The sequence below is a fragment of the Phlebotomus papatasi genome, chromosome 3, assembly GCF_024763615.1.
Source record: "Phlebotomus papatasi isolate M1 chromosome 3, Ppap_2.1, whole genome shotgun sequence".
Classification (NCBI taxonomy): domain Eukaryota; kingdom Metazoa; phylum Arthropoda; class Insecta; order Diptera; family Psychodidae; genus Phlebotomus; species Phlebotomus papatasi.
Window position 1 is genome coordinate 66,220,088 of NC_077224.1, and position 27,138 is coordinate 66,247,225.

Sequence of the window (27,138 nt, forward strand, 5' to 3'; positions counted from 1 at the left end):
TTTTTCTCCATTTTATTTTGGTGGAAAAATCCACATAAATTCCACGAGCATTTCCATGGATGTATTATATATGAAAAATCCAGCATAAATCCATTAAATTTTCCTTGGAACCTATTATGGAAAATTCCTATGGAATTTTTTAAGGCAAATAGTGGAAAATTCCGAGGATTTTTTCGCTTGTTATTCCTATTCCGCTTTCTTTTGCTATGGGGTTGCCTCTCTCTACCCCATAGCAAAATTCCGCAAAAATTCCAATGGAAAACTTGCGTCCAAATGGCTAAATTCGCTGGAATTTAACGCTAAAATTCCACTAAGTTTTCCTATGGAATTTAAAGCCGGAAATTCCATGGAAATCATAGTACTCCATGGAATTTACTAGTACGACATGCTGGAATTCCAGCGTTAAATTCCGCGGTATTCCGCGGAAGATTTATATGGAAACTCACACGTGAAACGTCCGCGGGATAAGCTGGAAAAAAACATATGGAAATTTCCACTATCTTTCCATAGTGTTTTATATGGATTTTTCCACTAGTTTTCTGAAATGTCAAACAAATAAAATGGTGTTGCGACAACTTTTAGAATTTGTTTCCAAACCTTCCGCAAACATTTCTAGTGATTCATGTGGCAATTATAATATAATTAATTATGCGACACTGCGTTTCGTGTAGATAATAGTGAAGTGATTACATTAAATAGGTCGCCAACCTAAAATAATACTGTTTTTATGTTAATTAATAAATATTTTCGAAAAAATTATTTTTTTTTTACAAAATATTTTTTTATTGCTCAAAGTGTTAATTCGTTATTGCTGATTTAGTAAAACATATTATAATCCTCCTAATCTTTGCTATTTCTTTAATATTCGGAAGTAAAATCACGAGGTGCATGTGACAGCTTCATTTTTTCTCCATTTTATTTTGGTGGAAAAATCCACATAAATTCCACGAGCATTTCCATGGATGTATTCTATATGAAAAATCCAGCATAAATCCATTAAATTTTCCTTGGAACCTATTATGGAAAATTCCTATGGAATTTTTTAAGGCAAATAGTGGAAAATTCCGAGGATTTTTTCGCTTGTTATTCCTATTCCGCTTTCTTTTGCTATGGGGTAGCATTTCCCCTCTGCGTACAAAGTTGGCAGCACTACATAGCTCGAAAACTGACCGAATCACAGTTGGCACGTGTAGGTTTTTTTCTCCAAGTAATCTGTCAAACAAAAATGGAAAAAGTAGCGTGGACTATTGAAATGGAGAAGATGGTGATTGAAGAATTCTGCAACTTACACAGAAGGCGTATACTCCCACTCCAATCACAGCTAGAGCCCACAAATTTACTATATCATCATCCATTGCACTCTGTTTTGCATAACACCAAGACCATAGACAATCGAAAAGTGCACGAAGTGCTAGAATTAATATGTTTCAGACGATTCAGAAAACTATTAATACGAACAGTAATATCTTACTCATCGTATTAATTCACTAGAGTGTACTCTTTCTAACACACGTGATATTCCATTTGAATTTCGAAAACTATATAGCTCTCTTTCCGGCTTTTCTTAATATTAATAATTAATCATATATGTGACACCACGGTCAGGATCTTTGCACCGGTCGGGACTCGAACTCACAACTGTGAGTCGAGCCGACGAATCTTTCCGCCCAAGAGCCAACGGTCTTGCCTATTGCGCCACTGATTCCCCAACCACTTCAATATCGGTATTCCTCTACTCGACTGCCTGGGGTTGGGGTTCCTTTACTTGACCACCCATTTTTTCATTCTTTTTTTTCATTCATTTTCAACCGCTTATCCCTATTGGGGTCGCGGGCCCATGACATCCAATCTAGCAGCCCACGCCTGTCGGTCCTCCGCCACTTCAGGAAGATGTTCGAGTTCGATCCCGAGGCGTTCCAAGGCAAGATTCTGAATTTGATTCAGCCACCTTGTCCTAGGTCTGCCTCGAGGCCGAGGTCTCCTCACAATGGCTTGCATAGCTTTTCTGGGGAATCTTTCTTCATTCATGCGTTGAACATGTCCATACCATCGAAGTTGTGATCTCTCAACCCGAAGAAGCAGCTCCTCGACTCTTAGTTCCTCACGAACGGCCACATTCCTCACTCGATCTCTACACAGCTTTGAACACAGCTTTGAAAACCGATAATTTAGCCGATCGACTAAGCTCGACCTTCCTCAACACGCTTCTGCCAAGCTCCCTCATTACTGCAGAAGCCTGACCGATTCGCGACGAGAGTTCTGCCTCCATCCTACCATCACTCGTGAATAACACCCCGAGATACTTGAACTTCTTCACCTGTGTCAATGAGTCTCCACTAACATGTAGAGTGCATTCCACGGATTGTCGGGAAATCACCATTACCTCCGACTTTTTGTCGTTCACCTTCATACCTGTTTCGGCACAAACATTTACAAATCGGTCAAGTGTGCGTTGAAGCTCTTCTTCGGAAGATCCAAAAAGAACCAAATCATCTTATTATCTTATCAACCCATTTTTTCTTAAAACTAAACAAATCACAAAACTATAAAGTCACAGATTTAACTTTGGCTTGTTTAACACATAATGAATAGCACTTAAAATTTAGTTAATCATTAAAATAAATAGGGAAACTCACTTTTATGAATTCATTCAGAAGTATAGAACAACATTCAAATGAAAAAAGCTTCACTTGCTATGATTCGTCGTCCGGTCGAATTGAGGAGCATTATATTTGAAATTCACTTTCAATTTTAAAACATTTAATTAATCTTTAACTTAGTGATGAAACTAAAATTTTTGCACAGTAATAAAGATAAAGTTCTGAACTTGCGATTAGACTTAAAATTTGAATTCTTAAGTAATCTGTAAGGGTAATAATTGAAATAATTTCTTATTAAAAAAGTCAAGAATATAAAAAGTATGCCATAATTTAATGAAAAATTGCGAATTTTTATTTAAGAAATACCTTAACGCTCCCTCTTTTTATGGTTTTTAGTGTTTTATGATCAATTTCTATGATATTTTCACTTATTTGAATTAATTATGAAATAATTGACCCTGTGATGTCAAACCATTCGATAAATATTATTGTAAATGTAAATAAATTGAATAAATATTTCCATCGGTCGACTTGAGGAACCCAGGTGGTCGACTCGAGGATACTTTACCTTATTATCCTCCATATAATTTCATTCCTTTCAGAATTTTGAACATTCGGGATTTTGGCTTTCAGGATTTTGGCCCTTTAGGGATTTTAGCGTTCGGGATTTAGGTATTCGGGATTTTGGTTTTCGGGATTTTGACTGCATCCGCTTTTGATGATGTCTTGTAGGGGAGACCGGGGTACCTATAGCCAGGGGTAAAAGTAGACAGTGGATTTTTCTCGTTTTTCTTAAAATGTACATCGAGCAAAGTATTTTTTAATGAAAGTAGGAACACATCCCCATATTACCAGAAATATTTATAACTCTGATCCTGTTATCCTACAATTTAGAAGCATTTTTATAAAATGGGTATAAAATTGTAGATTTGATGTTACAGTTTTTGGACCAGCATTTGGTTTTCTGAGTTTCTAGTCAAGATTTCATAGTTTTACCTCGTTTCTGGTTTAATAAACCTAATTAAAAAATATTTTTCACTTGGATAATTATTATCCACTTTTTTATATAAGATGATAAGCACTGAAACAGCCCTCGGGGCAGTTGTAGTCACTCTTCCGTGGCGGGCTAAAACTATCAATGATTTTTCACTAATCCATGGATAATTGTTAGATGAAAAAGTACTATTGATATTCCAAGCAATATTGCCATTTGTATGAGGAACTTGAGAAATAAATTTTTTCAAAATGTTTGCCTTCATTTTGCCTCAATTACAAAAATGTCATAAAAATCGGCTAAAGCCTTTTTCTTTAGGTTTAAGTGACATATTTAGAATCAGTGGGCTTCAGTGTATCAAGTGAAACAATATTTGATATCTCCAGTTTAAAATTTCATCTGGGAAACTAGTGGCAATTAGTACCCCAAAAGTGGCTATTTCTACCCAGGCCGGGGCAAGTGTAACCAATGTGTCATACTTTTTTCATTATCCTCTCCAGAAAAAGGCAAGGATTTTAGAGCTTTGCACTACACTGTTTCATATAGCCAATATCCTAATGCTACTTATGAAACATAAAAATATTAGACAAACCTTATCATTTTTTCACAAGTCACTCGCGAAAAAAAAGCTTCATTTGCTGGCTAATTCTACCCCTGTCTCCCCTAATATAGAAGTGCAATGCCATGAAGCGTTGTCATGTTTTAATATCAGTATTATTATGTTCTTTGACCGGGTTTGGCCGGATTTCGAATACGTGATCGAAATTAATCGATGTCTATTGATTGGTATGCAACTAGTATTGCATGATTCCATGCCGCCTCGACTAAACACTAGACGCTCAACATTGTCTTCTTCCAAAGAGATTTGTTTGTACTTTCGATTTCATACATTGATAAAGGAAGGCTAAGATATTTTGAATTTAGAATATTCGAAATTCGAACCGATCCCGTTTTTATAGCTTATAACCAATTCGACGCTGAAAACTTCTTTTTTTCATACCACAAACAAAGGTAGAACTTGAGATAATCGATTTTGGATTTTTTTGCCTTGCAAACAAACCGTTAAGCACCCATTTTCCACCGTTTGGATTTATTCTACCCCATGGCGAGTGGTCTTACCTTTCAAACAAATCCAATTTTCGTAAAATTGCTTAGAAAATAATCAACTAGAACTACTAAAACGATTTTATAGAAATAAAGGAAAAATTCCTTCCGTTCAGTAATAACCTTCCCGATTTGAGAACTCTCTCCGGTTGAGGTTTTTCCTTTACCGATTCGAAGGGATATCAGAGAGAACTTACCTAAAAACCCGTTGGAAGTTCGAACGTTTAAACCGACGAGTTACAAAAAGTAAGTAAGTTCATGATATGGACGTTTATCTTAATAAAATTGCAATTAAAACGTTCTGCCATCCTGAAATTCTTGAATAAAGTGTCAAGAATATCGAAATTAGAAATTGCAGAACATCAGCGCTAAAGCGGCGAGTACATGAACATGCACTTTAGGCCTCCGGTAGATTTTCGAATGGGTTTCGCTTGGCTTTGGAGTGGCTTTGTCTCTTCGAAAGGTTATTACTGAACGGAGCCATTATAAGGGAGACTGGGGCACCACTGAACATGGGGTAACACCGAACACTGATTTTTATTTCTAAACTTATTCGAACTATGATGACTATGACGACCATTTCTTCAATGGACAAGCATCCTTATAGTATCTATGAATTCATATGGGTTTCGTCTTCTGAAGTCTAATCTAATATTTAATTAAAAGGTCGCAGTGGATCTTACTATAGTTCCAGAAACAACAGCTCTGCTTCAATGATTTAGCTGAGATATTTAGCATGATTGAAATTTATAAAAGATTTCAATATGAGTACTTTGCAACGTATGCAACATTTATTTTGTTCAAAATGACAACAAAATACATGGAAGTTTAATCATCCCAAGTTCCTTTAAAGGTCATCATTGGTTTTAGATTTTGTCCAACAATTTTTGCACCTTCGAGGTTCTCCTGGTAACCGGGAATAGTTTCCAGCCTCTTGTACCAAGCAGCAATGTTTTTGAATTTGTTGACATTAGCACCAATTTGCTGAAAAGAAAACGATTATAAGACAGATTGTAAATAATTAAAATTTATTTGACTCACGTAGAGGGTGGCGATATTGGCCAAAAGTGCCAGATCGGCTATGGTTAATTCGTTACCGGCAACGTATTTTTGTCCTTCCATAAATGTGTTCAAATTTCCAAGGATCTTGTAAACCTTTTCCTTCTTTTGTGCAGCTTCTGGCGTTGTTTCTTGTGCAAAAATTGAATACTAAAAATATTGGAGTGTTAGTTTTTCTGGAAATATCTCTTTCAATTTTATAAACTACCATAACCGGTACAGCAGCATTCAGTAATTCTTGATCCAAAAATAATCTAGCATCAACAATGGCTTTCTTCTTTATGTCTGAAGGATATAGTGAGCTTCCAGGGGCTTTGGCCGCAACTAAATACGATGCAATTGCACGAGACTCCCACAAAATAAATCCATTGTCGTCAAGGGTTGGCACTGTATGTTGAGGGTTGATTTTCATGAATTCAGGAGTCATTTGCTCCTTTTTCATGGTGTCGATAACGATTATTTCCACATCCAAATTCAGATTCCTAATAGTTAATAAAGCTAAACGTGATGGAGGACTAAGATTAAAATAGTAAAGTTTAATTCGGGCCATTTTTTTTTTGTTTATTCAAGAATTTTCACAAAGCACAATTTCACCTGTTGGTAGTTCAATACTAAATGGCGTTATTGAGGTGCAGACACTTATATACACATTTTTCTTATCATTGAGACTCACTTTTTCTACTATCTGTGTGGAAGCAATTCTTGAAAACGCATTGGAGTTTTTGTCCAAATATGGAAAGCCTTTTTGTTAACATTTATTATCTTAATTTTATTTTTAAATTTAAGATTTATTATTTTTTAAACATATTCGGTACTCAAAATTACTCTACAAGAAAGCCAAGCAATATTGTAATATTTTAATTGGTTTAAAAAATCAGATATGTTTTGTATGTAACAGAAAATATGTCCATAAAAGGGTAAAACCAACTTAGGCATTATTCATCATGGTTTATCTTACCTTTTGAAACGATTTTGGAAACCCAAACAGTTAAAGCAATGCTTTTGTTGTGCTTTTTAATCTCTGCGCTAATCAATTTATCAATTGGGACTTGGAATATCCTCTCAAGTATTGTAAAATTCGTGAACCCCAGCTGTAACTTTTATTGAATTATGACAAACATATCCACTGATACATCTAATCATCCCAGTTGCTTGATATATCAGCTTTTGATCGTAGGAAGTTTCCTAAAGCCTTTGCGCCTTCATAATTTTCCTGATGACCTGGAACAGACTCCATCCTCTTGTACCAAGCATAAATGTTTTTGAATTTACTAACATTCGCGCCAAGTTCCTATTAATTAAAATTCATAGATAATGTTATCTGACAAAGTATAAATACATTGTTTCACTTACGTAGATACTTGTGATGGTAGCCAAAAGAGCCAAATCAGCAATGGTTAGCTCATCACCGGCAGCATATTTTTGACCTTCCAAAAATGAATTTAAATTCCCCAAAATTTGGTAGACTTTTTGTTTTTTATCATCTGGAATAGTTGTAGCCTCTCCCAGAAAAATTGGATACTGAAAGTTTAATAAAATATACATAATTAATGATTTTCTCACGAATCGGAGTGATACGACTGATCTTACCGCTATTGTACTGTGAGAAATTTGCAAGGCTTGTTCCAAATACAATCTGGCATCCACAATGGCCTTCTTCTTTACGTCTGAAGGATACAAGGAGCTTCCGGGAGCTTTAGCCGAAACCAAGTACGTAGCAATAGCTCGGGACTCCCACAAAACAAATCCATTATCCTCAATAGTTGGCACGGTATGCTGCGGATTCATCTTCAGAAATTCAGGGTTTAATTGGGCTTTATTCATAAGATCAACGACTTCAATGTTCGCGTGTAGATTTAAGTTCCTGATAGTCAAAAGGACGATACGCGAAGGTGGACTCATGGGATGATGATAGAACTTAATTGGAGCCATTTCACTCTTTATTATTCACAGCAAAATCTGCAAAGCCAAGCAACTTTAACTTAGTTTGAAAGTCGCACTGATACTGATTCTAAATTGGGCGTTATTAGATAATAAATACATATTTTTTTTATTTGATGAGAAATATATTTACTCATACCACTTCGAGTATGCAAATACACAAGAGATCGACATGGTATTCCAAATTTTTTATACGCAGCTTCATTTTCGATACACACAAAATACGACTTTGTAGAGAGCTACGAGTGGTACTAACAAAAAACTAACACATTAAAAGTATTAATTTTGACACGAAATTACTTTTGGCTAAAAATTGCTTTTTCTTTTTGCTCAATCTCTTCCGTGTTTTAGTTTTTTTCAAACTAAGTCCGTTGACAAATTATTTTTTTACAAGACGGAATTCTAGAGAAGTAAGGATGGAGTTGACAGATCCAAGCTTAATGTTCTGGACGCACTTGTGACTTAAGCCGAGAGACGGCTTAACATGATTATAAATCAAAATAATGATTTGAGGCCTTAGAATCATCGATTAGAGGTCCTTTGCATAAAGTTCCTTTACCTAATCCTTTGCCGCCAAATTTTATAAATAGGCTAAATATTCTCGAGAATCAGCCTGAGTCTATTTGGGCCCTTAGAAGGGATTCGAACGTGAGATAATGGCATCGTAGAGGTAGCACTTTATCAATTGAATGATATTAAAAAGTAGAGAATAAAATTGTGAAAATCAAGAAAGGTTCACTGTCTCCGTCTATTTCCTGCTACATTCTGTCGAACCGAAATTCTTTTGAATAATATGTTAAAATACAATCGTAAAATATCCAGATAGATCTCTATATTGATCTAATCTCAATAACATGCTTTATATTTATTATTCTGGATTAGTACACAACATTTTTTAGTACACAATATTCAAATGTGTTTCTTGAATTACTCACAAGTTTCATGAAAAAAATTACATTTTTTGTATATCCTTAAGAAATAACGATATGAACAAAACTTCTTACAACATTCCAATTCATAAGCATAATATGCTCCAAATTGAACTACTTTACATATTTATTATCGTATAATATTGATGAGAAATTAATTTGTAGTCCGTATCATAGATATCGCCACCCCTTTCATTGTTCTGGAAAATCATTTATTTTCTTTCCGGAAATACATAACATTAATCATCCCAACTAAAATTGGGTTTCGTTATTATGTACGGTGCCAGAGTTTTTGCACCTTCGAGGTTTTCGTGATGAACTGGAATGGACTCCAGTCTTTTGTACCAAGCTCGATAATTTGCATTGTCTAACATTTGCATAAAGTTCTTAGAAATAACAGTTTGACTAATTTTGCTTTAGTAAGATTTTTTCATGATTTTACATAACTCTAATAGCCTATACACACTAGACAAAATTATGTCCATATTGAAGCAAATTCCCTACGCCTGTATAGGAAAAGCTTTTCAATATGGACATAAATTTCTCTAGTGTGTAGAGGCCATAAAATACGACAAAATCAATACATGTGGATATTAATTCGTTAGGGGGAGGTGGGGCTACTTTGAGCTGTGGGGTTACATTGTTGTACGATTTTTCGCATATTTCTAAAGGAAGCTGAATTTTAAGATTATGTAATTTGGATAGACAAAACAATTGTGCATCTAAATAAAATAATTGTAAGGCCTAGCTTCATTTAGAAATAGGCGAAAAAATCGTATAACAATGTAGCCCGACAGCTCAAAGTAGCCCCACCTCCCCCTATTACAAAAGATTTTTTTTTTCTAAAGTTACATTTGAGGAATACTTGTTTATTCTATCCTACCTTTAATTAGAAGACAAACATAAAAAGCTTTCAATTAATTTTTAAAAGCCTTTTTGCAACACAAAAAGTGTTTTTTTTTAAATCGATGATAAAGTAGTTATAATTTTAACATGAGCTGTGCCGAATTGAAATTTAAATTTAAAATACAAAAATAGCATATGATTTAAAAAACATATGAAAGATATTCAAAAAATTAAAAAAAAGGATGAAATCGAAAAAAAATCTCGAACATTAGCATTTAGCTCACCTCAAGACGCTTTTATTCTCTTGAAATGTCTCTTGTTGAATCTTATAAGCTTCCCAAAAGGTCCCATATAAATTAATTATGAATTAAAAGTCGAATTACGGTGATTTTCTTGAAAATATTTGCACAAAATCTAATTTTTAAAATTTTCAAATAGGCTCTTGAGAGAAATTTAGGGAATTTTCTACCAATTTTTCCCAAAAAAAATAATACAACGTCGTCTCAGAAGAGCTTTTATTGTATCTTTAGAGCTTTCCACATTTGACCTCAAAATAAGCAAAATGGGGTTAGTTTTGAATTTTCGAAAAACAAACTTGCAAAAAGTTTTTGTGATTCATGAAGAATATTTTCTATTCAAGTTTAGTGACTTTAACAAGCGTTTAGCTTATAAAATTCACCAAAAGCTTAGATTTAATTTTTTTTCACCTGAGAACTCCTCAAGGTTTGTGCTGATTTTTCAAGTATAAAGACTAAACCTTTTAAATGTTAAATGTTTTAAAGATCTAATGGCTTTTCAGTCTAAGAGCATGTCTTGGGACATTGGTTTAAAAGCCACTAAAATAAAAAGCCACTGAAATAAAAAAAACCACTGAAATACATAATGAAAACTTTCTTACTAAATCAATTAAAATCGTCAAAATCGTTGCGGAAATGAATTTGAAAACAAAAACATAATTTATTCGAAAAAAGCGTTCCTAAATGTATTTTTTCCTAAAGGTCTTAATAAGGATTTTATTAATTTTTAAAAAAAGCTCATATTAATAAAAATTGAATTTCTTCTTTAGTAAATTTGCTTGAAAATTATTGTTCTTTGAGTTCGAAAAACGGTTTCATTTGGGGAGAAGCTTTTAATTTGTGCGCCCTCTTACTGAAATGCTGGCTGCGCCCTTGAATCATGCGCTTTCATAATAATTAAATCATTTCCTTTTATCTCTTTAGTGAAAAGATTATCTTCAAATAAAAAAAAACTGTCGTAGAGACTTGATGTGATGGAATTAAAAAAAAGACCATTACTCAATTCTTCTAAACTAAATTTTATCGATTTCGCTGTATCGTAGAATGACTTTTCATTCGTAAAATGACTTTTCCTTATCGTAGAATGATGAACGCAAGAAAATATAAATTAAAAGTAAGATTTACACTTTTCTATCAGGTCTCTTGACCTCTTCATTTTATTTCCAGATAACAAAAAATGCAAAATCACTTGTCTTTTTTATTTTTTTTTAATTTTCTGCACTTCTTTCTTTTTGACAAATCAAAAATAATTATATTCAAATGTACATTTTTGTACAAGGATATCGTGTTAATCATCCCAAGTTCCGCTAATAGAGACTTTCGATTTTACATAATCCCCCAGACCTTTAGCGCCTTCACCATTCTCTTTAAAGCCAGGGATTGACTCCAGTTTTTTGTACCAAGACATGATGTTCTTGAATTTCGGAATATTGGCTCCCATTTCCTAAATACAATAAATTAAATTAGATTTATACGTAAACATTTTTAAAAATAACTTTTACTCACGTAGAGGCTTGATATTGTGGCTAAAAGAGCCAAATCGGCAATTGTTAATTCATTTCCAGCAGCGTATGGTTTTCCTTCCATAAAAGTGTTCAGATTCTCGAGGATCTGATAAGCTTTGTCCTTTTTATCCTTTTCAATGCTTGTGGCACCTTGGGTATGAATTGGAAACTGAAACATTACAGATTTTTAGATATTACATACACATGAACACTTTTTAAGATATAAACTTTATCGTCTTACGACAATTGCTGTCAGTGCAAGTTGCAGAGCTTGATCCAAATACAATCTTGCATCCACAACAGCTTTTTTCTTGGGGTCTGTCGGATACAAAGAGCTTCCAGGAGCTTTGGCTGAAACTAAGTACGAAGCAATAGCACGGGATTCCCACAAAATAAATCCATTATCCTCAATGGTTGGCACGGTATGCTGCGGATTCTTCTTCACAAATTCAGGACTTAATTGGGCTTTATTAAATAGATCGAGGACTTCAATGTTCGCATCTAGGTTTAGGTTCTTGATAGTCAAAAAAACCAAACGCGAAGGTGGACTCATGGGATGGTGATAGAATTTAATTGGAGCCATTTGAGAATTTTATTTCACTGCGAGATCTACAAATTAAAGTGACTTTAACAGTTTGAAAGTCGCACTGATACTGATTCTAAGTTGGATGTTATTAGATAATGACTACAAAATTCTTTTTATGTGATGAGAATTATCTCTACTCATACCACTTCAGGTATACAATACATAAAAATTAACATGATATTCCAAAATTACTTTGATACACGCAAAAAAGGGTAGCAAAGCGTCTAAGTGCTTTGCGAAATACTGAAACTCATGACTTCTCTCTTAAAAATGCTTTCGCATCATTTACCGTTTACTGATTCACCAATGATTTGAACTGATTTATATGTATATCGCTCAGAAGTTCGCCCAAGCCGGTTCAGGACCTATTGGCACTGCTTCAATCATGTTAGAAATTTGAAAAGCTTTCCAACGAGCCCAAAATATGATACTAAATATTATGTTGAAAAACATAAAACGACATTTGACATTTAATAACCGTTATCGAGAACGATTTAACGGTATTGACCCCAGGATCAATTTATGGAGGGGTCTTTCGAAGATCCCAAGTATCTATCTTGAATTGTTTGATCCATAGGCGTGGTAACGGTCGGAAGGACAGATTGGCGTACGCGGCGTACGGACAGACAAACAGTATGACGTATTTCTCAGACATAGTCTAGAATGCGAAGAAAAGTTGAGAAAAACGGTCCCCAGGGGATGAAAGGTAGAAATTTTGGGGCGTGAAAAATTGAGGGAATCTACACATTGCTCTTTCTGTGGAATACGAGCAGTAAAATGACCTTTTTAGAGCTATGAGAAACATTAACGAAAAACTAACACATTAAGAGTATTATTTTTGACAGAAAAATAATACTCAATCAAAATAATAATAATCAATCTCAGTTGAATTACACTAACGGCCAAAACATTAAATACACCCTTCATAAGCTTAAATACACGTGATTTGGACCGGGAAAACGCTGTAATATCCAGTTCTATTGACTGAAATAGTTTTATATATAAACCTAAGAACAGTTTTAAACAAGATTTGAGAAAATACATGAGCTACAAAATTTATAATTTGAGGATCAGTCAAAAATTAGCTTATTGGAAAAATTGCAAAAGTAGCCCCACATTCTAAAACTGATCTAATCTTTTAATAATCATTTAATATAAGCTAAATACTATTAGTAAATATTATTAGGAGTCAGATAAACTGAAAATAATACCGAGGGAATATTTTTGGTACGAATTGTGGTCGGTTTCCGGTGTGATGTGTTCTGAAAGGGGTTTCTTCTTTGAATATTGAAATTTTCAGTCCAAATTCTACTTTTTCATATATTTTTTATTATTTTTCAAATTTCTTCTTATTATTGTTGCAATTTCATTTCTTTTACTTCATTATTTTATTTAAATAAGCGTGAATAAAATCATCAAATTTAGTTTTCCTCGAAGAATCCTCCTTTAACTTTGATAAGCGCCTCACATATTCCAGGCATCCTGTTGATCAATTTCTACAAAATGTCTGAAGGAACTTTGCCCACACATCCTGAAGTGTTTTCACCAAGATTGGAACTGATATCGCGCCTAATCTCGAACCTTGTGGTCGAGAAAATCCAAGAGAATTGCAATGAGGCTACAATCGGGTGACTGGCGTGGCTAATGCATTCGGTTTATTGGGCGTGGGTTTTTTTTCCAAGAGGATAACGATCTCAAGCATTCCTCAAAACTTTGTAGAGGGTTCCTTCTTGAGAAAGAGAAACGCAGGGTCCTAAACTACATGCATTAGCCACCCCAATTACCCAATTGTAACCACATCGAAATTTTCTGGAATTTTCTAGACCAGATGGTTCGAGAGAAGGCGCCGACATCAGTTCCAGTCTTGATGGAAACACTTCAGGATATGTGGGCAAAGTTCCTTCTAACATTTTGGAGAAATTGATCAACAGTATGCCCCGAATTTGTGAGGCGCTTATCAAAGCTAAAGGAAAATTCTTCGAGGCAAATTGAATTTGATGATTTTATTCATGTTCTTTAAATAAAATAATGAAGTAAAAGAAATGAAATTGCAACAATAATAAATAGTAATTTGAAAAATAATAAAAAATATATGAAAAAGTAGAATTTGGACTAAAAATTTCAATATTCAAAGAAGAAACCCCTTTCAGAACACATCACACCGGAAACCGACCACAATCCGTACCAAAAATATTCCCTCGGTATTATTTTCAGTTTATCTGACTCCTAATAATATTTACTAATAGTATTTAGCTTATATTAAATGATTATTAAAAGATTAGATCAGTTTTAGAATGTGGGGCTACTTTTGCATTTTTTTCCAAAAAGCTAATTTTTGACTGATCCTCAAATTATAAACTTTGTAGCTCATGTATTTTCTCAAATCTTATTTAAAACTGTTCTTAGGTTTATATATAAAACTATTTCAGTCAATAGAACTGGATATTACAGCGTTTTCCCGGTCCAAATCACGTGTATTTAAGCTTATGAAGGGTGTATTTAATGTTTTGGCCGTTAGTGTAAGTTTAGTGACTGAGTACGATACGACCTTTTTAATTTTGGAAAATTTCTAGTGTCTTGTAGGGGATTCGAACTTCAGATATTTGCATTGTAGGGCTAGCGCTTTATCAATTGACTCATATTATAAAATAAAATCGTGAAATATGGGCATAGAACTCCAAGTTACTACTAAACAGACTAAACATAATTTATTATCGTATATTGTTGATGAGAATTTAATTTGTAATCCATATCATAAACATCGCCACCCCTTTTCATGTTCTGGAAAATCATTTATTTTCTTTCCGGAAATACATAAAATTAATCATCCCAACTGAAATTGGGTTTCGTTATTATGTATTGTGCCAGAGCCTGTGCACCTTCGAGGTTTTCTTGATGACCTGGAATGGACTCCAGCCTTTTGTACCAAACATCGATGTTCTTGTATTTACTAACATTTGCACCAAGTTCCTAGAAGTAAAAAATTAATGAATGATTAACTTATTTTGCTTTGTTAAGAAGTTTTCATAAATTCTTCACAAAGAGGAGATTAAATTTGTATGGGAGAATTGGGTTGTTTCACGAAGCCATTGTTTTTTAAACATATGACAAAGATCAAGATTTTTTGCGAATAATTTTGATAAATGAATTTAATTCGTGTCTCTTGATTTTAGATAACTTGAAGACGTATAGCACAATTTCTAGATATTTAATTATATTAAAAGAATATGTTTTGAAGTTATACATACGTGAAACTGCTCCATTCTTTCGTAGGGGAAAGTGCTCTCCCTTCGAACGTTCATGCCTTCGAATAATGTGAATTTCTTTTGCTTTTCGTAAAAGATTTACACAAAATTATCACGGAATTATCAACAATTGATAATAAACCAACTAATATTTAATAGAAATGTGTAAGTCTCTGAGAAAAATTAAAAGAAAATTCACATTATTCGAAGGCACGAAGGGAGAGTACTTTCCCCTACTCTTAATTTTGAAGTGAATATTTAATGCTTTAAATCATCTGCGAAAGCCTTTTCTTATCAAAGACGCGTTAATTTTTTAAAGCCCTTGTGGCAAGATTGTATAAACTTAAGAAAAACATTATAATAAATTAAAAGTTAGTCAAAGAGATTTATAAAAATCTTTATATATAATTTTTTTAAAATTAAATTGTAAAATATATGAAGTTACAGAAATACGGTTAAATATTAAGATTATCTGTACATCGGAATAAGGAGGATAGATTTCCATCAATCTTAGACAAATATCATGCGCTTGCAAAATTTAGTAATCCTTGTCAGCTCATTAGTGATAAATTGATAAGAATGTTAGCCAGTAATAAAAAATGTAAAACCTCAGCTGATTGATAAACTTACGTAGAGAGTTGAGATGGTACCCAAAAGAGCTAAGTCAGCTACTGTTAACTCATCACCGGCAGCATATTTCTGTCCCTCCAAAAATGTATTGAAATGCTCTAAAATCTGGAAGATTTTCTGCTTCTTATCGACCGGAATTTTTGTAGCCTCTCCAGTGAATATGACATACTAAAATTTAGTTCTTTTAGTATTTCAAATGGGTAAAGTACAAATGTTAAATAAAGAGAATTATTTTTAATGGTCTATTTACCACAGCTGAACTCATTGCAAGTTGTAGACTCTGGTCTAGGTATAATCTTGCATCAACAAGAGCTCTCTTTTTGACATCCGTTGGATACAGGGAGCTTCCAGGGGCTTTGGCTGAAACCAAATACGAAACGATTGCACGTGATTCCCACAAAACAAATCCATTATCATCAATGGTTGGAACCGTGTGTTGAGGATTGATTTTAACGAATTCAGGAGCCAATTGAGCTTGTTTTAGTAGATCCAATGTTTTTATTTCTACGTCCAAGTTAAGGCTTCGAATAGTCAGGAGAACACCTCGACTAGGTCCACTCAAGAAATTGTGATAGAATTTAATAGGTGCCATTTTGCAAGATATTTAGTAAAATTTTACGGAAAAGAACCACCTAACTCAACAGTTTACAACAAACTAAAATAATGACAAATTTTTTTTGCTTTGCAGTATCGTAGAATGACTTTTCACTATAGCAGAATGATAAACGCAATCTAAGGAAAGATAAAATGAAATGGGATTTACACACTTGCCTATCTGGCCTCTTTAATTTTTCTGAGATAACGAAAAACATGCAAAATCACTTTGCCCCTTTTTTATTTGACAAAATATGATTTCTGTTAAAATTTACTTTATAATAAAAGGATATCGCATTAATCATCCCAAGTTCCGGTAACCGTAACTTTCGATTTTACATACTCTCCTAGAGCTTTAGCACCTTCACCATTCTCTTTAAAGCCAGGGATAGACTCTAGTCTTTTGTACCAAGATGTAATATTCTTGAATTTCGGAATATTGGCTCCCATTTCCTAAATACAGTAAATTAAATTAGATTTATACACTTTATACATAAACATTTATAAACACTTCAACTCACATAAAAGCTTGTTATTGTGGCTAAAAGAGCCAAATCGGCAATTGTTAATTCGTTTCCAGCAGCGTATGGTTTTCCTTCCATAAAAGTGTTCAGATTCTCGAGAATCTGATAAGCTTTGTCCTTTTTATCTTTTTCAATGGTTGTGGCACCATGAGCATGAATTGGAAACTGAAACATTACAGATTTTTACATATTGCATACACATAAACACTTTTTAAGATATAAACTTTATCGTCTTACGACAATTGCTGTCAGTGCAAGTTGCAGAGCTTGATCCAGATATAATCTTGCATCCACAATAGCTCTTTTCTTGGGGTCCGTCGGATACAATGAACTTCCAGGAGCTTTAGCCGAAACCAAGTACGAAGCAATGGCACGGGATTCCCACAAAATAAATCCATTATCATCAATGGTTGGCACGGTATGTTGCGGATTAATTTTTAAAAATTCCGGGGTCAATTGACCCCTATTCATTAAGTCAACTGTTATAATTTCCACGTCTAGATGTAGGTTCCTAACTACTAGGACAGCAATACGGGATGGAGGGCTCACTGGGAAGTGGTACAATTTTAAGGGAGCCATATCAATATTTTTTAAAATAAAGGTCTATCTTATCAGAGAACAAATTGGTACTGAATTGCAACATGAGTATTTACAGTCTTTTATATAGATTTTCGTGTGACCAAGAATGACTTTAGTAATTTTAAACTAATCAATAGGGACAGGAATGAAAAAGCATTTTAGTCAATGTTGTTTTTTGTTCACATCTTTAAACTTGTTCCATTTCTCTGCATTTTTACCTGAGTTTTTGGAAGTCATTGCTACCTTAAATACGGTTTTTTTTTAACAATTTCAATATCTACAAAAATACGTAGTTGCTTCAATTGAGCGCTGTCGTATCTGAATTTTTCAGCTTCCCTAGGTTTATTGTTTTTTTTTTTAATTTTTAAATCTATGAAATGTTTTTTTATAATATTTAGCTGGGTTTCAAAAGAAATCTAAACTATATAAAGGAATGCCTATTATACATAATCGCTCATTCAAAATTACAAGGAATTAACTCATTTATTTTGGATTTTAAGATTTCATAAAATTTCAGATGATATGTTTAGTAAAATCGTTGTTTAGTAGAAATATTTAAATTGAATTCAATTCATATATTTCACGTCAATTAATGCTTGGTTGCATCGTCGTCCGCCGACTTACCACTACCGATCTCATCAGATAAACGGCAGAAACCACTGAGTGACAGATCGTATATTGTCAATATTTAAATCGATTTACAATTATATTAATTACAAATTTGAATTGCTTGATGGCGGTCGTTGCGTAAGGAAGGGACTAGGGTAAGTTAAGCTAATTCAAAACCTGCTCCAAATGGAAATTTTTCGCTACTTTAAATGGAAACGTCACTGTTTTCATGATAAATACAGTACTGAATTATTATATTTATATATTTTCTATACCACAGTTTCATTATTTAGTTAATTTTCTGAAAATAAAGCAAAAATCAGTTTATATTCACAAATTTTAATTTGTTAATTTCTCAGAAAAATTAAAAGTGTACCTTTTCACCATCGAATTTTTCATCGATCGACCATGTTTTCAAATGAAGAACACAATAAAGTGACTGTTGTTTATTGGTTTTGTTTAACATTTATGTCATATTTCTGGCTAATTTTAGTTAAATTAAGTGTTAATCTTTACTGTTAACGGTACGTGAAGTTTTTTACAATGAAATAATTACCTATTTCATGAACAAAAAGGGTTTTTCTGAAGTGTCTGCAAATGCTTCAATAGGAAACCCTGGAAATATTATTTTTTTGGAGAGATTTTTTTATTGTTTTAGATGGGAAAGGTGAAAAGACCAAGAATAAGAACAAATCCTCCACTTAAGAGCAACTCAACAAGGTTTTAGAAGCCTTTCGTCGCGGTTTAACTTACACTGTTTGTCTCCAATTAGAAACTTTCCCTTGTCTCCATTTAAATTAATATGTTTCCAATAGAAGAATTATTTAAAGAATACAGGCTTAACGGCGTTATCACACTTGCACATTAAAATTTTAATGAGATTCACATTAATTGTCGCTTGTGAGCGTCCAAATATGTTATTTGTGTCTTTGAGTCACTTAATATTTGGGCGGGTTTTTCTATTTATTGATAAGAAAAAATAAGTTTAAATTTACCTAAAGCATAAATATTTTTCACATTAAAAAATTAAAGAGAAAATTACATTAATTTTTCGCATTAATGCTATAAATCAATTTATATCAAATTTTGCGGGCCAAATCTACCTTTTTATCAACAAATAGATCAAATTTTGAATATAAAATGATTCAAAAATACAAATTACACATTTGGACTCTCACCAGCGACAATTAAAGTTAATCATGTTAAAATATTAATGTGCAAGTGGGATAACACAGTAAAAATTTGTCTAAGAAATTCTTGTTGCCTAGAGGGAAGTAGGGCACCTTTGAATTGGCCAGTTTTAAAATTGGGCATTTTTCTGTAATTCTTAAATGGAACTGGACCTTACCATGATATACGTAATTTAGCTCAATAAACAAATTTCCAAGCTAAATTAGATCACAATAGGGGGAAGAGGGGCACCTTTGAAAGTGGGACACCTTTGAAATTGGAATTTTTCTCCTATGTTTAAGTGAATCTGAGCCATATTATAATGTAATTAAGCTTCTCAATCTGTTTGTGCAGCTAAAAATTATATCACGATAAGGCGCAATTTTATTTAAAAAGAGGTGAAAAATCACAATTTCAAAGGTGCCCCACTTCCCCCTAAGACTCAAAATCATTTAAAAATAGGAGAAAAAAGCTCAATTTCAAAGCTTCCCCAATTCATAGATGCCCTACATCCTCCTAATGAACAGTTGAGTATTTCAAACCGTTTTAAGTGTCATTAAAGTGTTTTGGTTCATCATTGCATGACTGTCTTAATATTATGATTTTTAAGTTAATCTTTTCTGTGAATTCTATTTCACAAGTTCTAGTCAACTCGCCAACACTTTCAATAAAATAGCAACGTTGCGGAAGATTCTGGAAGTACTTCAAACATTTTCTAAATTATTATGTCATTGGCATTCATGAATCCGTGACATTGCACATTCTATAATCTCCGAGATGTTTGCAATTGCGTTGGGCTCGCCTTATCTAAAGCACAGTCATGTTCTATCACCTTTTTGGAAACGTGTAAAAATTAAGTTATTCTTTTCTATTGAACTTCTGTGAGAATGTAGGTCATCGAAGGACAAAAGTTCTTTCCATCGCGAGCAATTTTGACCATTAATTATTAATTGTAATGTATGTAGTGATGCCTTGTCATGTTTCTGAGTCAGAAGCCGGCGCGAAAGCCATTAGGAACCCTCCACAAACTCGCGTCCACACAGGCCCGTATTTACTTAAACTTATGTTCACAAATTGATCCACTAATTGCCCAAGTTGAATTTGTAGCTTCGTGGTTGTGTTTGAGCATAATAAAATATAATCATTTCTTTCAATCTTGATTCTTGGAAATGTTCATCTCTTGAAAATTGAGTACATCTCTGCAATGGTATTTTCTCGTTCTTTCTGTTAATGATCGATTGGGCTGAAACGAGATGGATGTTGCAGAATGGAATAGTGGTGATGGTGATTAAATAAAATACAGAGGCAACTCACTATATTTAATACAAGTCTCAGTGGATGTCCATTTAGTCTTGGGTGAGGCGTCAACCAACCTTTATCACAAAAAGTATCACATACCGGTTCCATTCGGTGATTTTTAATTGAAAGTGAGTTGGAGTATTTCTATCTTTAGAACTATTCTTGCGGTTTCAAGGCTTGTTTTTTGTGATTTTGAGATTATTTTGTGATTTTATGTTTTTTTTTTTTCCAAACACCATACAGTAACATCTCAAAACAATGGCTCCAGTGAAGTTGTACCATTTTCCCATCAGTGCTCCCTCCCGCGGAGCCCTTCTGGCCATACGGAACTTGAATCTCGATGTGGAGGTAGGTTTTGGTGCACAAAATCAAATGCATTTGTGAGTAAATTACGGAGAAATTGAGAGATTTGCATGTTAGTGAAAGTTTTTTGACCGGCAATTGAGTGGGTTTACAACTGGATCAGTGAATGTATCATTATGCGTTGAAAATCAAATGATTCAATTCTAGCTGCTTTAATGAAAATACGGTATCTAAATAATTTAAATACGGTTTAATAGGTTTCACAAGAGTACTTAAAAATATTTATTCAAAGATTGCTAATGTCTTATGCAAACTCTTTAGAAATCACTTGTAACAGGACAAGAAATAATGTATTATCAAATTATTTTCTTATATAGTTATATTATTATAATCTAATCCGTATTTTAAAAATTTATCGAAATAAAGAGTTTGCGTATCTATCTCTTGGAATCTCATAATCATTTATTAATAGTCTTAACAATAAAAAAACATTAACCATGAATATTGAATTAATAAGGCAAAACTATGATCCCAACAAAAACTATACAAAGCCTTCATACAAGCAAATTTATCGATTATATAGACGTTTCTAAAGATTGTCTAAGTGAGAGATCTTTTGTTGTACAGGTTCAAGGGTAATACGGAAGGAATCTGCTGTTTATCTCTTCGGCAATTCGAAACCTTGAATACATTTATTATAAAAAAAAATTAAGGCCTATTTAATTAAAAAAAACCTTTGGATAACATACGATTTTTAAATAATAACGTCACGCTGATTTCTCATTCTTACACTGTCCACGGTCAATAGAACTAGAACTTTGGCTTTTCAGAGTATCCCCCTTAAAATGACCTATGCGTCCCTATATGACCCATATCTCCGCTTCTCTTCCAAATACGAGATTATTTATTATAACAAGTATGAAATTATTGGAAAAATCTTTTGGGGAAATCAGCTTCGGACGACTCATTTTTTTAAAATATGTTTTTAATTAATTTGACCCATTCATTATATTTTGATAAGGCTGATGCCTAAAATTTCTCGAAAATCCATTAAGAACATTAGGAAAAAAAAGTTTTACGAAGCTTAAATCATCCGAAGGTACCGCTTTTACCCTTAGTACTTTGTCCTTTTATTTCTATGAGATTTTTACCAATCTTTGAAGTAAACTAAGAATTGATTCAAATTGGTTGTATGCCAATAAACAAGTTTCTTCTTCGGAACAATGTTTCTAACTCCTGTACTAAAAATTTCGAGCCGTTTAAGCTTATGTGACCGAAACGTTTCCATCCTTGTTCATGTGGCAGTAAATAACTAAATTAAAAAATATTTAAAATAAACATAAAAACTAGAATAAAAGTGATCCATGGCTTATGGCCTAGACACACTTACGACTTAAACCGAGAGACGGCTTAGTGGAAAATGATAGAAACGCGGTTTAACCATTATTTTAAATATAATTACGCTAAGTCGTCTCTCGGCTAATCCTCAAGTCTGTCGAGGCCCTTACCCGAATATCTGGCTATGCATGAGCATTTATCATTTTTCTATTTTAACTTTTGAAAAAACCTTAAGAACGATATAGGGGAAAACTTTCAGGGTTCGTATACAATACTTTATGTTTTTTTTCATATTCCCTTAATATACCTTACCCATTTTTTCAGGAAATGTGTGAATTAAGACTAGGGTAACGTGTGGTATTTCTGGACAATTTGTTTTCTAATTATTTTTAAGTTCTATATGAAATATTAAGCTCTTTACGTATGAGATAAACATTAAACTTCTGAAATTTTATTTAATTTAAACCGTGAAATACGCGTGAATTGTGAGTGTCATATTTCACTTTTTACAAAACCTTCAGTGTGGTCAATTTTGCAGATGTCAACACAAGCAGTGTTTAGTTTTTTTTCGATTTAAGTCACTTTAAAAGCGAAATTTAAACAATTTTTTTTGTGAAAGAGTGATGTTCAGAACTTCTTACTTGAATCAGGCTCGGTGAAATTTATTTGCATAATAGCGACTTTTGTCTGTCCCGAAGTACCCAACTATCCCGAAATAGGGTGGAATCTACACTTATGGATGTTATATACACTTATGGACAACGCAAAAATCTTAAGTTATTACACTAAACAGATTTCGAAAAATTAAGAAAAGTGTTAATTACATTATAAACTAATAATTTTATAACTTTTCGAAATCTGTTTTACGTAAAAGCTCAAGATTTTTTCACATTGTCCATAAGTGTATAGCATCCATAAGTGTAGACTCCACCCTACACCACTTTTATTTCTTTACATTTTTTGCTATTTTGTATAAAAAATTATGCATTTTTCAACAGTTTTCGATAAGAATCTTATTTTGGATAACATAAGGAACATAAATATTTGTATCTCAACAAAGAAAAAAATAATTTGAGAAGTCGTTGAGCTGTTTCAAACTTGAAAGTGCTAAAATGTGTCCCGAAATACCACACGTTACCCTAGCTATTAAAATATATTGCCATAGATACATATGTCAGATTCATTAATGAAATATGAGAAGAATATGGAGTATTCGTTGCCAGAGTGTGTGCGAAGCTTGAAAGCCTTCTAGTCCAAAATTTTGTGAATTTGTCAACTATAATAATACAAACAACTTACAAATTACAAGTTTGTTATTATTAAATGGATTTTTCACAAAAAGTTTCGAACAGACTTGAAACTTCCAACACTTCGTTTATGTATTAATTTTGAATGCAATGTTTAGTGACAAAAATAGCCGAGCCTTTCAGAACGAATATTGATTAGGAGCAAATCTTTTAGTTTACTGTGACTAACATTAAATTTTAATTTATGATCTGGTATTTAATATCTTGGCATCTTCTGTGTTTGAGATTAGCATTTAAATCTTATTTTCTGGTTTAGATCATCGAGGTCGACCTCATGAACAAAGCTCAATTGTCTCCTGAGTTCGTCAAAATCAATCCTCAACATACCGTTCCCACTCTCGATGACAACGGTTTTGTTGTCTGGGAATCTCGAGCTATTGCTACCTATTTGGTGAATTCCAGGGCTCCAGGGAGCTCCCTTTACCCGGACGATCCCAAAGTCAGGGCAGTTGTGGACTCTCGATTGTACTTTGATGCTTCAAACTTATTCCCAAAGGCTCGAAACATTGTCGTAAGTTTACGGTTTTGGGATTTTGGTATTCGGATTTATAGCTCAATTCTTTTTTAGTTTCCTATTCTTTTCCTGGGAGTCAAGGAAGTCAAAGAGGACTTGAAACAGACCCTATATCAAGCTCTTGATTTCATGAATACATTCTTGGAAGGGCAAGATTGGTTTGCTGGAGACAAGCCAACTGTCGCTGATTTAGCCCTCTTGTCCTCTTTCTCAACTATTGTTGTAAGTATAGTACTGTAGATTCTCCATCGTAAATTCGTTAGAAGCCTTCGTAAATTCCACAAAAAGCGCTCAATTATAAAGAATCACGATAAAATAGGAAGAACTACAGCGAATTTGAGCAAATTAGCTTCATTATTAAACATGAAAATTGTCAACAAAATTTTTCGCCCGATTCAAAAAGAGCAGATTGAACGAGAGTCTACTGCATTGAAAAGTTTTTGGCAGGGTTAATATTAATAACTTTGATTTTTCAATAGCATGCTGGAGCAAACGTGAGCAAGTACTCAAACTTGAATGCTTGGTACAAGCGGTGTGAATCTCTGCCAGGATTCGATGAAAACGAGGCTGGTGCTAAAACCTTTGGAAAAATGGTGAAAACAAATCTTGGCATTACAGGCACATGGGATTAAAGACAACGTGTGATTTGGATTTGGAATTCTTCGTTGCACGTGTTTTTTGTGTGGTTGTTTCACAATTTCTTGAAATAAAATCGATTAATCGATGAATTTTTGAGTGTTGGTTTCTATATTCGATGAATTGATGTTTTAGTAGATTAGTATGTTTAGATGCTGGATAACGTTTTCGATGCGCTATGGTTTTTAAGGTTGTTTCAACACTAATCGATTAATCGATGACTAGGTTTTTGCTCAACGTCATTTACGATGCTTGGCTTTTGGGAAATGGTTTTAATATCAATCCATTAATCGATGAAATAGTAGGTTTGCGTGCAAGATATCGTTTACGGTGTTTTTGGTTTCGTGATGATATCAATACTAATCGACTAATCGATGAATTACTAGGTTTTGGTATTGGATAAAATTTTCAATGTTCCATGGTCGTTTCACGATTGTTTCAATACTAATCGACTAATCGATGAACTAGTAGGTTTGCGTATCGGATTATTTCCGTAATAGGTGGCGCCATGTGCTGGGTGATGGGAAGAGGGAAAAACAAAAACATACTATTCGACATCGTGGTTGTGGGGAATTGTGTGTGCGTGAGAGCGGTTTTAGATTTACTATGGCGCCTGCTCGCGATGTGTTGAAAAAAGCGAGATGGTTAAATGCCTTGAGTACACGACAAGATGCAAAGTGCATCTAAATGTCATGATTTCATCGAAAAAGCGGTTGGATGTATGTGTGGGTCCATCATTGATTTCTCGCGGGCTTTGGAACAACATGACCACGATGAGAGCAAGAGAGAGTATTGATTTTGCTGAAGAATCGGGAGACGTTTGAGGGTGTTTCCGAAATACTACTTAGTTTTAGGGATTTCTACGGTAGTGTGAGTAGAAATTCTCACTGCGCTGCCGAGTGATTGTACATCGAGCGACGCACTAGAAGGCAATGCTCGGGATCCGTGTATGTCGAAGAATACCATCAGAGTCCACGAGAGAGACCTACATCGGCTCAGTAGAGATTTGGCATCTGTGCTGGGTGGACATTTCGCGGATTGTTCGTTGGATTATTCATAGCACCTCTGCTGTGGTTTACTACATCTCTCCTTGTGGGGATCGGTTCTCCTTCGGAGACGTCCTTACCACTCCATCGCAGTATTTCTCGCGCGTCGGATCGTCAATTTTGTGTGATTTTCCGCAGTGAAGACATTTTCAACTGAGGTTTCCGGGATTATTTTCCTCCAAAATACACAAGAAAAAATCCCCAAAAAATTTTCATCGATACTCCCTAACCAAAAGAGCGTTATTGCCTTGAATTCCGTGGCAAAAGAATTACCAACCCCTCGAGTGTGAGTGTAGTTGTGGCCTCTCTTCATATATCTTTTTTTTTCGGGGGAGGATTCAGCCACCCTTCGGCAGTGCAAGTGTGTGTGTGTGTGAGCTTTGGAGCCACGCAAAAATGAGAAATTAGAGGCATGGCTTCCAAAGAATACCAATTCGTAACATTTTGGCCCTCTTCGAAATTTCCATCGCGACCAAATCGACCCTCAGTGAATTCTGTGTAGAAGAATACAAAAAAAATAAGGAGAGAAAAAGAACTTTAGGACAAAAGACACTTCAAGGACTAAGTCAGGACTGTCCTCAATCTGGTTTCCAGACATCAGCAACGCGGAAATGGATAAGAAACGGATGAATTTGTGCATATTGCTACTCCTAGTTGCTGGTAAATATTTCTTTCAGTTTACAGTACTGAATGATAAATGATATCTTTATACAAGGAATAAGTCTGTCGGAATCTTAACTATTATTTGATTAAAAGTATTTTTTTTACATCCTTTGGAATAGTTAAACAAACTTAAGGATTAATCTCAAAATTTGGTTAGCGTAAAATGGGGTACTTTTGAATTGGGGCACCTTTGAAATTCAACTATAATCTTCTATTTTTGAATGGAACTAAGCCTTATCATAATGTAATTTAGTGAAGCTAAATAATGCCATGGTAAGGTGCATTTAAGATTAATTTATAATGGAAAATCTTGTTAGTTAATTGAACTACTCCTGGGGTGGATTCTGCAAGCATCTGAGAATAGTCATATGAGAACTACTGTTGAGAATATACTGAGAAAAAACGGGGGTGCGATTAACTTTTTTTCCTCATAATTTTAACACTTTTTATGTGTAAAAATATCAACATTTTTTAATGTTAATTTTACGCCCTTTAAAGGGTGTAAAATTAAAATGAAAAAGGGTAACTTTAACCCCTAATACACCTAAAAAGCATAATATTTACACCGATTTCGGATCAATACTTCAGGGTAAAATAAACATTTCCGGAATGTTATTTTAACTTTTTCGGATTTCTCTCAGTGTAGTACCTAAAGCTTTCGTTAATTTTATGTAGCTTTCGAAAATTAGTCATTATCACATATGAACGATATAGGGATCTCACGAAGCACATGGTAAGAGCATTATCAACTCTATGTGAGAGAGATCCTTGAGTCAACTCACGCAGATTTAAGTTTGAGTTCAATGTCTGGAGTGCGACAA

The 27,138-nt window shown here is 33.8% G+C and overlaps 6 protein-coding genes across 7 annotated transcripts in view; 2 read left to right on the forward strand and 4 right to left on the reverse strand.

The window, feature by feature from the left end:
- LOC129806747 (uncharacterized) overlaps positions 1–24,707 on the forward strand; it is a 36,017-nt gene extending 11,310 nt beyond the window's left edge. The window contains exons 5-8 of the mRNA XM_055855520.1: positions 20,757–20,858; positions 23,715–23,969; positions 24,027–24,194; positions 24,452–24,707. Coding sequence (XP_055711495.1) covers positions 20,757–20,858; positions 23,715–23,969; positions 24,027–24,194; positions 24,452–24,604 — 678 coding nt within the window. The 3' untranslated portion in view covers positions 24,605–24,707. The remainder of the gene's footprint in view (positions 1–20,756; positions 20,859–23,714; positions 23,970–24,026; positions 24,195–24,451) is intronic.
- LOC129807643 (glutathione S-transferase 1-1-like) lies at positions 6,832–7,847 on the reverse strand. The gene is made up of 3 exons (XM_055857052.1): positions 7,348–7,847; positions 7,111–7,278; positions 6,832–7,048 (listed from the first exon to the last, which is right to left on the reverse strand). Exons 1-3 carry the CDS (start codon positions 7,687–7,689, stop codon positions 6,893–6,895), a joined length of 666 nt encoding a protein of 221 aa, XP_055713027.1. The 5' UTR covers positions 7,690–7,847; the 3' UTR covers positions 6,832–6,892.
- On the reverse strand, positions 10,890–12,449 carry LOC129807645 (glutathione S-transferase 1-1-like). Its single transcript, XM_055857057.1, has 3 exons — positions 11,516–12,449; positions 11,276–11,443; positions 10,890–11,213 (listed from the first exon to the last, which is right to left on the reverse strand). Exons 1-3 carry the CDS (start codon positions 11,855–11,857, stop codon positions 11,058–11,060), a joined length of 666 nt encoding a protein of 221 aa, XP_055713032.1. The 5' UTR covers positions 11,858–12,449; the 3' UTR covers positions 10,890–11,057.
- On the reverse strand, positions 14,557–16,399 carry LOC129807648 (glutathione S-transferase 1-1-like). The gene is made up of 3 exons (XM_055857060.1): positions 15,986–16,399; positions 15,736–15,903; positions 14,557–14,830 (listed from the first exon to the last, which is right to left on the reverse strand). Exons 1-3 carry the CDS (start codon positions 16,325–16,327, stop codon positions 14,681–14,683), a joined length of 660 nt encoding a protein of 219 aa, XP_055713035.1. The 5' UTR covers positions 16,328–16,399; the 3' UTR covers positions 14,557–14,680.
- Positions 16,554–17,472, reverse strand: LOC129807646 (glutathione S-transferase D7-like). The gene is made up of 3 exons (XM_055857058.1): positions 17,091–17,472; positions 16,851–17,018; positions 16,554–16,782 (listed from the first exon to the last, which is right to left on the reverse strand). Exons 1-3 carry the CDS (start codon positions 17,430–17,432, stop codon positions 16,627–16,629), a joined length of 666 nt encoding a protein of 221 aa, XP_055713033.1. The 5' UTR covers positions 17,433–17,472; the 3' UTR covers positions 16,554–16,626.
- Positions 24,708–25,605: 898 nt separating the features above from the next.
- Positions 25,606–27,138, forward strand: part of LOC129807640 (transmembrane protein 132E) — a 172,612-nt gene continuing 171,079 nt past the window's right edge. For both annotated transcript variants that reach the window (XM_055857049.1, XM_055857050.1), the window contains exon 1: positions 25,606–26,314. In XM_055857049.1, the coding sequence (XP_055713024.1) occupies positions 26,266–26,314 (49 nt within the window). In that variant the 5' untranslated portion in view covers positions 25,606–26,265. The remainder of the gene's footprint in view (positions 26,315–27,138) is intronic.

Coding starts and splice junctions, on each gene's coding strand:
- LOC129807643 (XM_055857052.1), bottom strand. CDS start 7,689: ATGGCTCCAATTAAGTTCTATCATCATCCCATGAGTCCACCTTCGCGT. Junction 7,279..7,347: donor TTTCTCACAGTACAATAGCG/GTAAGATCAGTC, acceptor TTAAACTTTCAG/TATCCAATTTTTCTGGGAGA. Junction 7,049..7,110: donor CTACCATCACAAGTATCTAC/GTAAGTGAAACA, acceptor TTTAATTAATAG/GAACTTGGCGCGAATGTTAG.
- LOC129807645 (XM_055857057.1), bottom strand. CDS start 11,857: ATGGCTCCAATTAAATTCTATCACCATCCCATGAGTCCACCTTCGCGT. Junction 11,444..11,515: donor TTGCACTGACAGCAATTGTC/GTAAGACGATAA, acceptor GTAATGTTTCAG/TTTCCAATTCATACCCAAGG. Junction 11,214..11,275: donor CCACAATATCAAGCCTCTAC/GTGAGTAAAAGT, acceptor TATTGTATTTAG/GAAATGGGAGCCAATATTCC.
- LOC129807648 (XM_055857060.1), bottom strand. CDS start 16,327: ATGGCACCTATTAAATTCTATCACAATTTCTTGAGTGGACCTAGTCGA. Junction 15,904..15,985: donor TTGCAATGAGTTCAGCTGTG/GTAAATAGACCA, acceptor ACTAAATTTTAG/TATGTCATATTCACTGGAGA. Junction 14,831..15,735: donor GTACCATCTCAACTCTCTAC/GTAAGTTTATCA, acceptor TTTTACTTCTAG/GAACTTGGTGCAAATGTTAG.
- LOC129807646 (XM_055857058.1), bottom strand. CDS start 17,432: ATGGCTCCCTTAAAATTGTACCACTTCCCAGTGAGCCCTCCATCCCGT. Junction 17,019..17,090: donor TTGCACTGACAGCAATTGTC/GTAAGACGATAA, acceptor GTAATGTTTCAG/TTTCCAATTCATGCTCATGG. Junction 16,783..16,850: donor CCACAATAACAAGCTTTTAT/GTGAGTTGAAGT, acceptor TACTGTATTTAG/GAAATGGGAGCCAATATTCC.